Source organism: Pundamilia nyererei, unplaced genomic scaffold, assembly GCF_000239375.1.
Source record: "Pundamilia nyererei isolate P.nyererei 1_Seehausen unplaced genomic scaffold, PunNye1.0 scaffold00044, whole genome shotgun sequence".
In the NCBI taxonomy this organism is placed as follows: domain Eukaryota; kingdom Metazoa; phylum Chordata; class Actinopteri; order Cichliformes; family Cichlidae; genus Pundamilia; species Pundamilia nyererei.
The window spans coordinates 612,193-627,358 of record NW_005187445.1 but is presented as its reverse complement, the minus strand read 5'-3'; the positions used below and the strand labels follow the sequence as shown (position 1 = coordinate 627,358).

Below are 15,166 nucleotides of genomic sequence, written 5' to 3'. Positions count from 1 at the left end.
CACCATATCACAAAACTCGAATTCATTTTGCTGTACTTAAACAGTGAACAGATCACAAAAAGAGCACCTTTGGGATGTGGTGGAATGAAAGCAGCAACTGTGTGATGCTATCATGTTAAAATGGGCTAAAATCTCTGAGGAATGTTTCCAGTAACTTGTTAAAGCTATGCCATGAAGAATTAAAGCTGGGCTGAAGGCAAAGGTCAACCTAGTACTGGCAAGGTGCACCTAATAACATTTCTGGTAAGTATATGCTTGTAGCAACACTCTTACGTGACTGGTGCATAAAGAAAAAGGACAAAAAGTAAAATCAGGTGAAATAAGACTTGGTTCTTAGTGCATGGATTCATTTTCACTAAAGTCAGAATAAAATTTGTACTGCATTGAGTTTTTTATGTTTTCTGAATTTTATGGATATCGTGCTGCTTTTCAGGTTTAATAATATTAACAAAATGAACTACCACCTGTCTGTTTGCTCCCTTAAGGATGGTGATATTCTGTCCTTCGGTGTATCCTCACATCATTCCTGGTGGAAGGAGAATGGGCCGGGATGTGAAAGCGAGAGACTTCCCTCTGCTGGATGGAAGAACCAGCAAAATCCAGAGCTTACCACAGTGCTGAGCTGCTGGCTGGAATACCAGTACATAGAAATCCTGCACTGCATCATCCAGCTCCTCGTATCAGTGAGTCTTTAGTTTTGTTCAACACTTCATTTAACAAGACTTTGAAATGGCACCATTGCCAGATGTCGCCTTCACAGCAAGGGCTGGTTAAAAAGTGAAGTGGAAAAGCTGTCTTTTCATGTCATTAGAGCTACACTGGTCCAGAAATCCATAAAAATAAGATCAGCATATGTCACCCCATGACAACAAAACCAAATAATAAAATAGTATGGCAAAAATAAAAAAACATGTGTCATTACCCCAAAACATATGGACATAACTGTATTTATATATTATTTAATGTCATTTTAATTGTAATAAGCATGCATCAGTACACCTGGGAACTAAGTGTTGCTTAGCAACAAAATCTGTAGATTAGTAACAGAGCCGATATTTAAGAATAACATCATATTATCACACTAGAGAGAGCTGGTACACACTTTCAGTTTGTGTATTATCTACAAAAGTGAATTACTGCGATATTAGGTCCTGTTTTTGAAAACATTTTGAAGCCAGTTCAATCTTCTGGGTGTGATTTATTTCAATTTTGTTCAATTAATGAAACTATATTTATGTCTTTTTTATACAGCACTTCATTTCTCTGGTCAACACTGGGTTCATTTACGTGACTAAAAGTAGTTTTAATTATTCACTTCAAACAGAATATAAAAAAATTGACGGTTGAGTCTGTTCGATATCAGATGTCGTGGAGACTCCAGCGACACTTAAAGTAATAGAAAACTTTATTAAGTGACCAACGTGTTTTGGCTTGTGGCCTTCATTAGGGGACCATGATGAAGGCCTACTTCCTTACACAAAGTATTGCATATGCTAAATACACTCAACACAGCAGCTCTGCCATAAATTCTGCTTTTATAAAACGTGTTTTTCAGGTTTGCTTATGATTAGGAAAGGTTGTGTTTTTGAAATACCAGTGGTTGGTTGTGGTGTTCTGGACTCTATTGCAAGTGCCTTAATTTCATTGATAAAAAGAAAAATATAGTTCTGATTTGATTTTGGCAGATCTTCACTTCTAGTAATGTCCTCACACATTCCTATTTTGGCCACTTGCACTTGTGCATTTGTGATCTCCTTCTGTGCTCAACTTAAATTTCATGTTGATGAAGGAGATACTGTAGAATTGCAAGAAGCTGTACTTGCAAGTAGAGCAGGTGGACAAAGATTAAGTCTTCAGTGTCCTGTGAGCAGGCATGAAAGCCTCAAACACCTCAGGGGACTAAAGCATAAATCTACACAACAGTCTGAAACTGCAGGGTGCATTCATGGGTCAAAACTTTTATGAATATCATGAAAATGACCAGTATACTCATGTCTGTGCTTCCTTCACACTTTGAAACATAACTGTTCCACTGAATGCTGCTCTTTCCTCTCTGAGTATCAGCAGTATTAGCAGTGATAAACATAAAAGTTGATGCAAAAAGTGGATGCTATTTTGAGGTGCATGCTAAAAATCATTAAAATGCACGAGCAAGTGGTCCTAATAGAACATAAAGGTAGAAAGTTAAGAATAGCCAAATTTCTGGCAGCTCAATGGCAACTTTTTGATTGTACTCCATATATTGAAGACCCAATCACTATTAAACTGAAGACTTGGTCACATGATGTCATGTGATTGGTTGATATTTTCTCTGTATTATTGTGGGGTCCTTACCGTACAGTATAAATCGCCTTAAGGTGTGTATGCTGGTGAACATGTATATTAAACTGTGTTTGAGTCCTTATGTGAAAATTTCTTCTAGCTGATGAACGTCAGTTGGAGAAAAAGGTTTTGATTTAATAAAGTCATGGCAAGCAAGACGTAGTGCAGAGGTTACAATGAATCTTTTCAATACTAATTCTTTCTTCCTACGCACCTGTTGTTCATTCAGGTGTGCAGAGATTTTAAACCATTAATATCTAAAACAATTTCTTGTGTAATACTTGAAGAGTACATCTACAGACAGATAGTTTCTCTGAGTAGGAATGCAAATAAGATAGCTAACTGGAATTAAGAGGTAAGTTATTATTTACATGTTTTTTCCCACTAAGTCATAAAATCTTTCGCTGTCAGCAAAGTCTACTGTCTGCTTTGTGTTTTGCGTTAATATTAAAAGACAGAAGATTTTAAAATATGCTGTTCTTTTCTTATGCTTTTGTGATAATCCTACAGCTCCTGGGATTTGTTTACGCCTGCTATGTGGCCAGCACATTTTCAGAAGAGGATGACAGCTGTAAGTGTCCTCCTGATCAGTGTCAAATACAATCTCATTTTTTTACATTATCTAAGTAATTGGATAACAATCCATTACAAAGAAACGGCATGTTTATGCACGCCTTTCATTCATTTTGTGTTATGTTTATTTTAGTTAACTTCATTGGTGAGTTTCACCATCCATCCAAACCCTCTAAGTTGCTTTTCTAGTGTTACAATCCATTGGTAAGTAGTCCACATTTGTTTGCACTCATGTAAGCTAAGCTAGGCCCATCCTCTGCTGCACAATGTATTTCCTATGTTTTTTGTTTTTTAGATTATAAATAAAGAAAGTGAAAAGCTGAGAAGGAACTAAGAGGAAGATCAAACAACTCTGCAGAGTCTGATAGTGCGTCATCTCTGGCATGGTCAATAACACTCACACAGAGATGCCGAATCTCACTGTGTACGTTTCTCACACTGTGGCCTGATTCAAAAGAGGAGTCTCCAGTCTATTGCATGTTGATATTTTCTAGTTTTATCCAGTAGTAACGCTACCTCTCAGCATGTATGTGAAAGACTGTTTGTAGGTTCGGCTGTCTGACAGAATACTGTGGTTCTAAATTTGTACATATGCAGCTGGTGTTCTTTCTGATGTTTCATAAAATGTACAAATTATTATTATGTGTAATTTCAATTAGAAGAAGGGAGGACCCCAACGTGTATAATGTGTGTCATCAGTCAGTGGAATAAACTGTGTCCACAATTTGCCTTATAGTGGATTACTGCTAATGTTCATCTAATGTTTATTCATTCATATACAGTTTTACCTCCATTAGTGAAATGTAAGTACATTTACTCAAGTACTGTACATTACTTAAGATTACATTTCTTTGTGTGCAATTTTGTCTCGTGTACAGTTTAGATTAAAAAAAATGTTGCACTTGTTACACTGACAGCTTTAAATGCTAGCTACATTTAAAATTAATTATGTGAACTTATAAAATATGTTTCATTTATCACCAAACTACCAAACAGTAATAAAAGAAAGAGTAAAAAATAAAGTAATATAGCAATGTTGTCATTTACTTTAGATGATTTTGTACCACTACTGCGCAAAAAAGCATTATGAATGTAAGTGACTGTAATTTGATTATTCATCCCATATTTTGTAAATTATTATTATTAAACATAGTGTTATAGTATAGTGTTCTTGGACCATTTTCAGTTGATTTTTTATTTATTTATTTGTTGTTTGCTTTCAAATATTTTTTCCCCTTAAGAGATTTCTTTTGTCATACTGGATTGTATTTTATTGAGCTACTGTTCCACTTGTTTAGGTTATTTTGATATATTTTGTGTTTAAAGATAAGATATACTGATTTATTTATCCCCAAAATTTGGACCTACAGAAACATTTTTGTCATGCATATTTCAGGATTCCGTAGCATTATCTCAAATGGTTCGACTTAACTAAAAACGTCCGAGAAAAATCCAAATAACTTCTGAGAATTTTTTTTAATTTAAATTAACTTAATTTTTGACCTATTGACCTAAGTTTTAAAAAAAAAATCGGTGGCAGAAAAAAAACTTCCATTCCTAGAAAAAATGTTTTCTTAAAAAGCCGTAATTATAATTAGATTCCATACCTTTAAGAAATGATTTAATCAATAAATTTATTTTTAATAAAAAATAATGAAATTAATGACATGAGCTCGCTCTGCTACTTCTGCTGCTAGGTAGCCTTGGACGCGTTTTTCACATTAGCGGCGTCATTTCCGCCCCGCAGACCCCGGATGAAGCTGCCGTTTGGGGCAAGTGAAGCAGGGCCACCGAGGCTGGTTGGGTTTTAATTTAGCAGAGAGGGGGGTCGGAGCGGATCGCAGCCCCGCTGGATTAATGTGGACAGGGCAGCGCGGAGTGCCAGCAGGGCTACGAGGAGCAAACAGTCCGGGTCGAGTAGAGACACCGGCTAAAAGCTGCTGCTAACTCTGTTTAACTGTTAGCAGCAAAGTAACGCAGAGCAAGCAGCCAGCTTCTCCGGCTAATAGCCTCTCCACACCGCGGAGTGTGCAGCTTACACACGGCACGTCTCATCGGAGCTCCAGTCTAACACAGCACCTGGTGAATGAATGATGTCTGCCGCTAGCATTGACCCTCAGGTAAGCAGCAAACAGGGGGATACCTTCAGTTTCGGGTTTATATTTCTGCAGGAAGGAGAGATGAGCATGGTGTGCACCCCTCTCTGGAGACGATGCCCCCGCTGCAAGCTAAGGATAGCTGGAAAACTACTCACTGCTGGTAACAAACCAAGGCCTGGACCACAGCTCCCAGTGGGTATCAGAGTGGCCCTAACATACCACATCGCCGAGCGCTGATGCTTTTTATGTGTCAGTGAGGTTTTTCGGAGGAAATGTCTGAATACATCTCAGTGTGAGGCTAGGGTGATGTCTTAATGCTCTGAATTTTCCAGTCGTGACCCACACAAGCTCTCTCTCTCTTTTTTTTCATCCTCCCAAAACGACTGATAAGACATCGAAAGGACAAGATGCAAGCAAAGGTAAGAGATGATGGATCTCTAGATGTTTTCTGTATCTAGAGGGGGACAAACTGGCCTGGCAGGCTTATTACTGAGTGCATCACCACCTAATATGGAACATGTTTCTGTAGCGGTTTGTAATAGTGATAACCACTGCAAAAATCTTTTAAAATTAAGGTACCTCACATATTTCAAAAGGTCAGCTCCTAAATGCTATATTTATCAATCAGGAAGACAGAAAAATCAATTTTAATTCTCGGTACTCATCATTCACGTTGACCTCCTCATTTGTCTACAGCTGTGTAGCACAAAGTGCACATCTTTTGGAAATCTATTTGTACATTTAGAGTGAATACATGCTGGTGTTTAGTTTGTATCATTATTAACTGCAATGTGAATATATCATGAGGTGTCATAATATTAAAAACGGGTATTTTTCTTTTTTTTTAGCTTTGTTTTTTTTTTTCTTTCAAAGTGTGTGTATAAGTTCCCATGTGCAGCTTTGATTCTATTCATTGCAGCCTTTTCAGTTTCGGTGCAGAATGGCTCCCTCCATCAGAAGGATGCTGTCCATGATAATGACTTTGAGCCCTATCTTACCGGCCAGTCCAGTCAGGTAGGAAAACTTTATTGAATCCCACAGGGGGGAATTCACCTGTTACAGCAGCTCAAAAGTAGTGATGAGATGGAAAGCACTGAATAATAACAATGTAATATAACCAAACTAGTCTTTGAGTTTTAGGAAGTAAAAGAATTAACATATGATCACATTGGTTAAATATACATGTGCGCACATATGCATGTTCGATCTGTTGAAAGGGAAAACAGTGGGGTCACTGTTTCTTTTAACTTTTTGGAGACCTTAAAAATAAAATGATTTTAGGATTTTAAGGTTTATCCTCTTATAACTTTGAATCAGTGTAGCGCTGGGCAGTATGACCAAAAAATCTGGTGAATTTTGTTAACATTATAAAAAAATATAAAACTCTTTAATGTCATCATTAAAAAAGAAATAAAATAAAATGAAACAGCACGACCAAAGGAACAAAAAGTCTGATCTTAGACTCTCATACCTAAAAATAGTATTTGGACTATACAGTCAAAACTAATATAATTTTTTTGGGCTGCTGTCTTTAAACAATGATTGTTTAGCTCATTAGCATTAATGTTTAAATGCAGCTTTCAAATAAAAACCATTTGAAATTACTCTTCCCAACTTTGTGGCATAAATTGTTCTGTCTCTGGGTAAAATCGCCAGTTAGCCTTGATTAGCATGTTTTCTTCCCATCATGCTGTTCAGTGGTGTCATTAAGTAAGGTTTTCATTGGAATTGAATAGAGGGACACCTCTGGTTGATTGGTTCAGAGACAAAGTTATAGAGGCAAAGCTGAGATGGTTTTTGGACATGTGCAGTAGAGGGATTGTGGGTAGACTGGATAGATGGGTTCTGAATATGGAGCAGGAGGAAAAGACGAAGAAGACAGTAAAAGAAAGAGAATGTAGTGACGGAGGACATGCAGAAAGTTGGCGTGACAGAGGAGGATGCTGGTTTGTTTTGTGACATAATGTTTGCTTTGTTCAACAGCGTGACCTGTGGGTTTATAAGTGGTGTTTCCTATTATCACGTATGAGTCATGATTGCATCCGTGAGTCAAGTTGAGAAGAGGAAAGTAAAATATCTCAAATTCAACAAAGCAAAATAAAGTACCTTACTAAAAGGCGTACTAAATGGAGTGGAATCAGCACGACAATTATCAGGTGATTAAAGCGGTTCAGTATAACTGAGTGTAAGGTGTAGGGGACAGTGGAGTGTGGAGAAAAGGGTGAAAGAGCAAAACATTTACTTTGATTTTGTTAAAAGGATCTTTTTGTGTTTCTTTTTTCAGAATAACAGTTATCAGTCCATGACAGACCCTTACCTGTCCAGCTACTATGCCCCCTCTATTGGATTTCCTTATCCTCTCAGTGAGGCTCCTTGGTCTACAGGAGGTGATCCACCGATTCCCTACTTGACACCCTATGCCCCGCTCAGCAATGGAGACCACCACTTCATGCACGACACGGTGTTTGGGCAGCCGGGCGGGCTCAGCAGCAGCATCTACCCTCACAGGTTTAACTTCTTCCCAGAGAATCCAGCGTTCTCTGCCTGGGGCACCAGTGGTTCTCAGGGACAGCAGACTCAGAGCTCAGCCTACGGGGGGAGCTACAGCTACCCACCAAGCTCACTTGGAGGTACCTTAGTCCCTGATGGCCAGACAGGTTTCCATAGTGACACCCTAAGCAAGGCCCCAGGTATGAACAGCATAGAGCAGGGCATGTTGGGCCTCAAAATAGGCGGGGACGTGACTGGAAGTGGCTCAGGTGTGAAGAGTGCAGGCTCCGTGATCGGTGGCAGCGGCAGTGTAGCGGCTGCTGTTGCCACAGGCAACGGTGGCACACCAATGGGAATGCCCCCTCCGAAGCCGACATCGTGGGCTGCAATCGCTAGTAAACCTGCCAAGCTGCAGCAACAAAAGACCAAGAACAAGCCTCCTATAGTCGGAGGACCTCTGCCTCCACCTCCCATCAAACACAGCATGGACATTGATACTTGGGACAATAAAGGGACTGTGACCAAGATGGCCCCTCCTTTACCCCACCACCACCAACAGCACCAGCCCCAGCTTCACTCCCATGCTCCCAGTCTCTTGCCTCCCCTTCAGCAATCCCTGCATTCTGCCCAGTCCCTGGTGCAGCAGATGACCCTGCAGGGTCCTCCTCCGCCTCATTCTTACCAGAACCACAACTCTGCTCCCACACCTCAGACCCGCTGGGTAGCCCCACGCAACCGCAACTTGTGCTACGGTGGAGGAAGCTTGGACAGCAGCGGCTCCTCCAACGGCGGTGGTGTTGGTAATGGAGGGGGTGGGGTGGGGCCTCCAGACCTGGGATCAGAGTCCCACCCTGTGCTGGAGAAACTGAGAGCGGCCCATAGCTACAACCCCAAGGAGTTTGACTGGAACCTGAAAAACGGCCGCGTGTTTATCATTAAAAGCTACTCCGAGGACGACATCCACCGCTCCATCAAGTACTCCATCTGGTGCAGCACGGAGCACGGCAACAAGCGCCTAGACTCAGCCTACAGAGCCATGAACTCTAAAGGGCCCGTCTACTTGCTGTTCAGCGTCAATGGCAGCGGGCATTTCTGCGGCGTGGCGGAGATGCGCTCGCCGGTGGACTACGGCACCAGCGCAGGTGTGTGGGCGCAGGACAAGTGGAAGGGCAAGTTTGATGTGAACTGGTTGTTTGTTAAGGACGTGCCTAATAGCCAGCTGCGCCACATCCGCCTGGAAAACAACGACAACAAGCCGGTCACCAACTCACGTGACACTCAAGAGGTTCCTCTGGAAAAAGCAAAGCAGGTGCTCAAGATTATTGCCCAGTACAAACACACCACCTCCATCTTCGATGACTTTTCCCACTACGAGAAGAAGCAAGAGGAAGAGGAGGTGGTGAAAAAGGTAGACATGTCTTTGATATTAAATACAAATGAATGAATCTGTTAAGGTTTTGCTGCTGCTGTATGAAAAAAGTTAATGTGGGGGAAGAATGTTTTGTTCACATTTCTACTAAAATATCTTCTTTGGACCCTTGCTTTTCACTTTTGTTTGCACACATGCTCTACAGCATGTCCTGTGTGTTACTAGAGCTTCGCAATTGATCCGATTTTAATTTCTTGTGATTAGCAAATCAAGATAATCAAGAAGGTAATAAAGCCGCTATTTAAATCCATGTTTTCAAAGTGGGAAATCATAATGAATAATCACGATCTCAGTACTATCATTAATAAATCCTTTATTTAAAGACCTTCTCTCATTGAGGTGCACAAAAGAGTTGCATTATTTAGTTCAAGACAGTTTAAGACAGACAGATACAGCAACACATTATTTGTTAATGTGCAAATTAAGAACAGCACCTACAATAGCTGTGACAGATACATATAAATAATCTGTGTGAAAATAAGGGTACAGGTAATATTTAACTGCCCTCTGGGCACTGCAAGTGCTGTGTTTTAAACAAAGAGCACATGCGACCAGGTAATCTTTGCAGCACAACCTTGCATGGAAACATCAGACATTGTTGCTGTCATCTGCTATTTAAAGAAGACCATCTCACTTTTGTCTCCCAGTGATGCAGTGCAGAGTGAGAAGGCTCAAAGTGGCCAAAGAAGCGCGCACATAAACAGTATCACCATACTCGAGCCTGTGGGTACATGCAGTGAGTGAGAAACAGGATTTCTTTCTTTTTAAAAATACAGTTTTTGTCTTTAGTTTTCTTGACAGGTGTTCCTCACCGGTGTAAAAATTGACTAGAAAATTTGGGATTTTTTTCCATAATCGAGCAGCAGTAGAACCTGTGCAACTGCAGTCAGATCAGGCATCAAACGGTTTTAAACCTGCCAGCTTCATAGTTCCAGGTCTGCGTGATGTCTGATAGTGCCTGTTTGAGAACAATGCAGGTAACTGTCCTGTGAATTCACAACAAGCGAGTGGGCGTCATGTGTTCTGCCTCCTGCACGCTCTGTTCAGTCAGCTCTCTTGCCTAAACCAAAAATAGTATTTCCAGCAGTGAGAACCCATCTGACGCAGGTTATTTCCTGCTGTGTGCTGCTTGTGAGAAAGGACAGCTCTGCACAACGCTCAGACCTGATTCTGGTGACTGTGTCTGAGGTTCAGGTGTAAAAACAGCTGCAGATAAAAGCTACAACACCCCTACCATAATCCTATTGTAGACTTACTTTCTTACACATGGATTATGCCTAATCCTAGACTAAATACAACTTCCTATTGTAGTCAACATTGAATTTTCTTTTTAGATTAGGACTGCGTTCAATCACCGACTGTGAAACCGACTCTTAATGTCTTACAACAAGGTGCTCAAGGTTCAAGGACCTTGAACCTTGAACCTTGTGCACCTTAACCGACTCTTAATGTCTTACAACAAGGTGCACAAAACGTGTACTTGACCTGATTTATGATGTTGCCTTTATATGGAGTTATTTATGTTAACTAACCATAGACTTTATATAAAGATGGACATAGCCACATAATATTACCTGAAACTAGTAACTGAGCCTATTAAGTCATCAGGAACAAGTCAGAAGTGACCATATTTAGAAAGTTGCATGCTGAGTTATCAGCTAACACTAATCGAGCTTGATTTGTGAGTTGGTTGATAAACTATTAAGGTTTGAAGCACAGGTGCATTTATCTATACTGATTGATGTTGTCTTTTTTTGGCTACAGATGCAGCTCATCATGAGTTGTGTCATACATGAGAAAAATACAAAAATACATGTAAAGTAGGTTAAGTGGTGATTCTGAAATGGTTGTGGGTGTGAATGGAGACCTGTTGCTCTTGGTTAAACCTCATTTATACTTCCCTGTTCACCCGAGTCCCAGTTTATATACATTTCATCATCAGATGGTGAGCGCAAGATTTCATGTGGATATCCATGTTTTGTTTTGTTTTTTTGTGACCATGGGGATTTGCATGCACCTCAGGCGGTGTACTTCAAAAAAGTATAACAGGAACGACTACTCAGCCATGAGGCTTCCACCTGTGTCCACAGTTAGTTTGTCACTAGTTTATCAGCCCACTGATAAACTAGTCACGCACAAGCCTATTATTATGTATTGCGTAAATTATGCTGTAAAGATTCATGGTTTTTCCTGGTTTTTATTGTGGATCATAATACCTATTGCGTGGTAATTATATTTTAAATAAAAGTTTTGTTGCAAAATTTATAGCATTTATGCTACAGTCCCACTAGTGAAAACAGTGGTTGGAGATCCCAACACTACCAGAATTATTGCCACCCATTGCGATAAGCGTACTCTGAAGACTCGCACTAAGTCTGCAGCACTTACAGTCACTGCTGTCTTCAAAGCAACTTTGGTGCCTCGAGATGGTGATTTAAAAATCAATGAGAGAGTCGGTGTGCTGGTCTCAGTTGGGTGAGGTCAAGCACAGCGATTTAACTGCATAATGACACAGGTGTTTGGTGACTTTGCATTTTTATAGGAGTACAACCAGAGCTAAACCAGCTGAGTCAAAGTCTTCTACTGCAAACAACTACGTTGCAGTCAAGACTCAGATTGATTGTAACATGTAGGCAACCTGTGTGCGTCTATAAACAGACAACAATTGTTTGGAAACATTCAACAATCACTCTGAGTGGTTGCAATTGTTTGGAGACAGGCTGCCTGCCACCAGATGAGCACTTCTAATGAAGTGAAGGGAACTTCTTGTGATTGAAATTGGTTGCCCAGCGGTTCATCATCCTGATGAACCGCTGGGCATCCAGACTACTCTGGGCATCCAGACTACTTGCAACTGGTTGCTGACCGTAAATCACCAAGCAACTACTGAATTTTTCTAGTTGTGAGGAGATTTCTACTCCAGTGTGACTGAGGAGATGCTTCCTAGCATAATTCTCTGCTGAGAACTTCATTAAGTCTTCATGTGTTTTTTTCTAACAGAGCTACGAGCCTGCCTCAATACAGAGTCGATCCCGAATCGATCAGGTAAAGCTTATCTTACTTCTTTCTCTCTCAGGTGGGGGTAAAGTTGGAATGAGAATATGAATTCTGTAGAAACATGGATAACGATTCGTTTGTTTTTTGTTTTTTTAAATTCTCTCTTTCAGGACCGTCAGAAGTAAGCTATAGAAATCTCTTCTGAAAGCTCAGCCGACGGTTGTGTTTGAATGGACATGCTGAAATCTAGGTTTAAAAAGAAAACACAAGGACACCAACAAACACAAAAAAAAATATCTGAAAACGAATATTTTTTTTTCTATTTAATTTTTGCGACCAAACTATTTGAGCCACCGGTTCCAGTCTTCAATATGCGTGCAGGGATGAAGCTCGTTCCACCAGATGAATCGCTTCAATAATATCTATTTTCTTGTTTTTTCTGTATTTTTTAGCCTTATAAATCTCTATCGCTACCCTCGAACATCTGAAATTGGTAACTAATTCTAAATATCTGCACGTCTGTTTGGAAAAATCTCTCGACAACATGCTGCTGATATTCAGTGACTGTTCACTTTGTGGTTTGTGTGTTGGAGAAATGTTAAGTGCTTGTATTGCTTTATCTTAATGAGTGAACAACAACTTTATTGACAAATGTCTGCTATCTGTATGTGGCCAGTTGTATTTTGTATTATCATAAGACAAAATAATGACTTCTATCATGCCCCCTCCTCTTCCTTCTCCTCCTTCTGTTTTTTTTTTTCCCCTCATGTGAGGGGTCTCTGAAGGTTTCTATATGCATAGACATAATTGTGCAAAGGTGGTGGCATTAGAAGGCATTAATGTTAGAAGAATATATTGAAGGATGTATCACCAGGTTTAACGTAATGTTGAGAAAATGTGCGATTTTGTCATTACAGGGTGGAGCCGTAACATTTCTTTGCAGCGGTAGTGTGGAATATTTTTTATTTCCAGTACTGTACCTCAATTTATTTATTTATTTTTTTTCAAGCTAGAGATTCAGGGAAAATAAGTCTGAAGATCAAACGCTCGTAAAGGTGGTCCTGCTCTCACTTTAACGATGGAAATTCAAATAATACTGTTTAAGTTGATTTTATTTTATTTTTTTAATCAACACAGGATCTGCTTTCTTTCCCCTTTCTCTGTTTATGAAATTCTGGGCAATGTAGCATGCACTGCTTTTAGAACTCAAGCCAGGCCCGTCGTTTAGTTTTATTTGTTCTTTCTTAACATTATAATAATCTTTTCATCATTTCCATCACTATAACCTTCATCCTCGGAAAATGTAAGCTTTAATGTACTGGCATTTCTAACTGAGATCGCCTCAAAATGTTTAACTGTAGCATTATACTTAACTGATTTATTGTCAAGTGTATGAAAACGCAGAGACTAGCCTATATGGTATATGTTTGTGACTTTTTTTTTTGTTATTTTCTTTTTTAATTGCTTGCTGTATTGTGTGTGGATGTGGGTGTGTGCGTGGGTGTGTGTGTATGCGAGTGGAAGAAAAAGAGAGGGACTGTGGAGCAATCAGAATTATATAATGGTATTGGAATATAGAAAATTTATGCAAAAAAAAGTTTTAAGTCACCCTTGAATTAAATATCTATTGTATCAGATGTCACTATCACATTCTTAGATTTGATCATATTCATTATTAAAGACATACTTATCTGTTGTTTGTGTTTGTGTTTTTATGACCATTCAAGGAAGTTTGTTTCTGAAAAATGAAAAAAGTTGCCACAAAAGCTTCGCGGACAAAATTAGAACGTCTCAGAGATCGATACGGCACGTCTCCAGTTGAGGTTCTCCGTCACTGATCATGGTGACGGTAGGAAGAAAGAACTCTTCTTTAACAGGAAGTGACCTCCAGCTGAAACAGGCACATGTGACAAGTTTGAGAACAGAAAGTATAGTATGGATGCTTGTTTCCACCAAAACAAAAACTTTTTCTCCTGGCACAGTTAAGTGAAAACTTCTTATATTATTTAAAATTTTTGACTATATTTTTGACATCTCAACTTTCTCTGATATTTTTACTAACTCGAAGTTTTGACTTAGGAATAGCAAAAACAAAAAAAGTGTTAAGAAGAAGCTTCCAAGTGTAGAGACTTGCTTGTTGCATTGATTGTTTTCTGGAGGAATTCCATTTTATAAAATGTTGATTAAAATAATTAATTGCAAATATTTATTTATTCGATGCTAGCTTTGCATCATTCAGTTTTAAATAGTCCTTATCTTATATTGAGCATTAGCTCTTCAGTTCACCCTCTGAAACAAGGTGTTTTAGCTCCCTGCTTCTAACTCAGCCCATGATTTCAGGTAGCGAGGAAAAGAGCTTAGTGGCTTTACTGACCAGAACAGAGGCACAGAGGAACCATAGGTGGTGCTGTGGGAAATCAGAAAAGCATGCTTCAATAACCATTAGGACCATAGACTGTATGTAAAAGATGAGCGTAGCTTTCAGGTCACAAAACTGAAGCCACAGCAGAAATACTTTCAACCTTCCATCTTTCTAATGAACAGCAGGGGGCAGCATCTGTAGTTTGAAAAGGTCTGGTTACATAAAAGTCTAGCAAAATTATAAATTTAACTTGTGACCTCAGTAAACACTTTCCTAACGAGTTTATGGCCCCCGGCACCAGTTTTACTTAACACAACATAAAGGTGATTTTGTCTGGTTATTATTACAGCCAGAAAGGATGACTGCATGGGGTGTGCTTTATTGGCTAAAGACTCCCAGCTTCTCCTTCAGACACACCTCCGATCTTTACAAGTTCATGTTTGAATCAGCAAATACATTATTTACAGTATATCAGCTGCTTGTTATCTGATGTCTCCATGAAGATCACTGGAATGCAGAGGTGTTTCCAGGATTTTTTTTTTAACGAGAGGACCCAAAAACAACAACATGGAGAAATCAATATTTAATCAGATGAAAATACAGATGCAGGAAATAGTCACAAATTTCAGGGTCTACTGAGGCAACTATTACCACTCTTGTAAATCCTATATGAGTAGAATACAAGAATCTAAATCACTGTATCATATGTGTGATATTACTGGATTATAATCTTTGCATAATACTCATACTCATAATACTTACATTCTATAGGTAACGTCATCTATAGTATTACAGCCTAACATCTTAGTAGAGTTTTATTTCGTTAAGTAATAAAAGAAATAATGTGATAAAAGCTCTAAAATGAATGGTCTGAAATATAAAAATCAGTGTTTT

The 15,166-nt window shown here is 39.3% G+C and overlaps 2 protein-coding genes across 4 annotated transcripts in view; both read left to right on the top strand.

Moving 5' to 3' along the window:
• The window catches only part of LOC102197575 (sodium/potassium-transporting ATPase subunit beta-1-interacting protein 4-like), an 8,459-nt gene extending 4,782 nt beyond the window's left edge, over positions 1-3,677 (top strand). The window contains exons 3-6 of the mRNA XM_005731813.1: positions 486-683; positions 2,833-2,893; positions 3,029-3,099; positions 3,191-3,677. Of these exons, the coding sequence (XP_005731870.1) occupies positions 486-683; positions 2,833-2,893; positions 3,029-3,084 (315 nt within the window). The 3' untranslated portion in view covers positions 3,085-3,099; positions 3,191-3,677. The remainder of the gene's footprint in view (positions 1-485; positions 684-2,832; positions 2,894-3,028; positions 3,100-3,190) is intronic.
• A 932-nt stretch (positions 3,678-4,609) lies between these two features.
• ythdf1 (YTH N6-methyladenosine RNA binding protein F1) lies at positions 4,610-13,387 on the top strand. 3 transcript variants are annotated; one of them, XM_005731611.2, is made up of 6 exons: positions 4,610-5,015; positions 5,386-5,413; positions 5,914-6,008; positions 7,279-8,892; positions 11,914-11,958; positions 12,081-13,387. In XM_005731611.2, the coding sequence occupies exons 1-6, from the start codon at positions 4,986-4,988 to the stop codon at positions 12,093-12,095; spliced, it is 1,827 nt and encodes a 608-aa protein (XP_005731668.1). In that variant the 5' UTR covers positions 4,610-4,985; the 3' UTR covers positions 12,096-13,387. The 3 variants fall into 3 exon arrangements, with proteins under 3 accessions (XP_005731668.1, XP_005731667.1, XP_005731669.1); XM_005731610.2 differs by lacking the exon at positions 4,610-5,015 and adding an exon at positions 5,038-5,186; XM_005731612.2 differs by lacking the exons at positions 4,610-5,015; positions 5,386-5,413; positions 5,914-6,008 and adding an exon at positions 7,033-7,150.
• Positions 13,388-15,166: the final 1,779 nt, after the last annotated feature.

What these genes read in the sequence shown, in the direction of transcription:
- ythdf1 (XM_005731610.2), top strand. Translation starts at nt 5,076, where the DNA reads ATGAGCATGGTGTGCACCCCTCTCTGGAGACGATGCCCCCGCTGCAAG. An exon ending in AGGACAAGATGCAAGCAAAG is followed by an intron (nt 5,414 to 5,913) that starts GTAAGAGATGAT and finishes TATTCATTGCAG; the next exon opens with CCTTTTCAGTTTCGGTGCAG. An exon ending in TTACCGGCCAGTCCAGTCAG is followed by an intron (nt 6,009 to 7,278) that starts GTAGGAAAACTT and finishes TTCTTTTTTCAG; the next exon opens with AATAACAGTTATCAGTCCAT.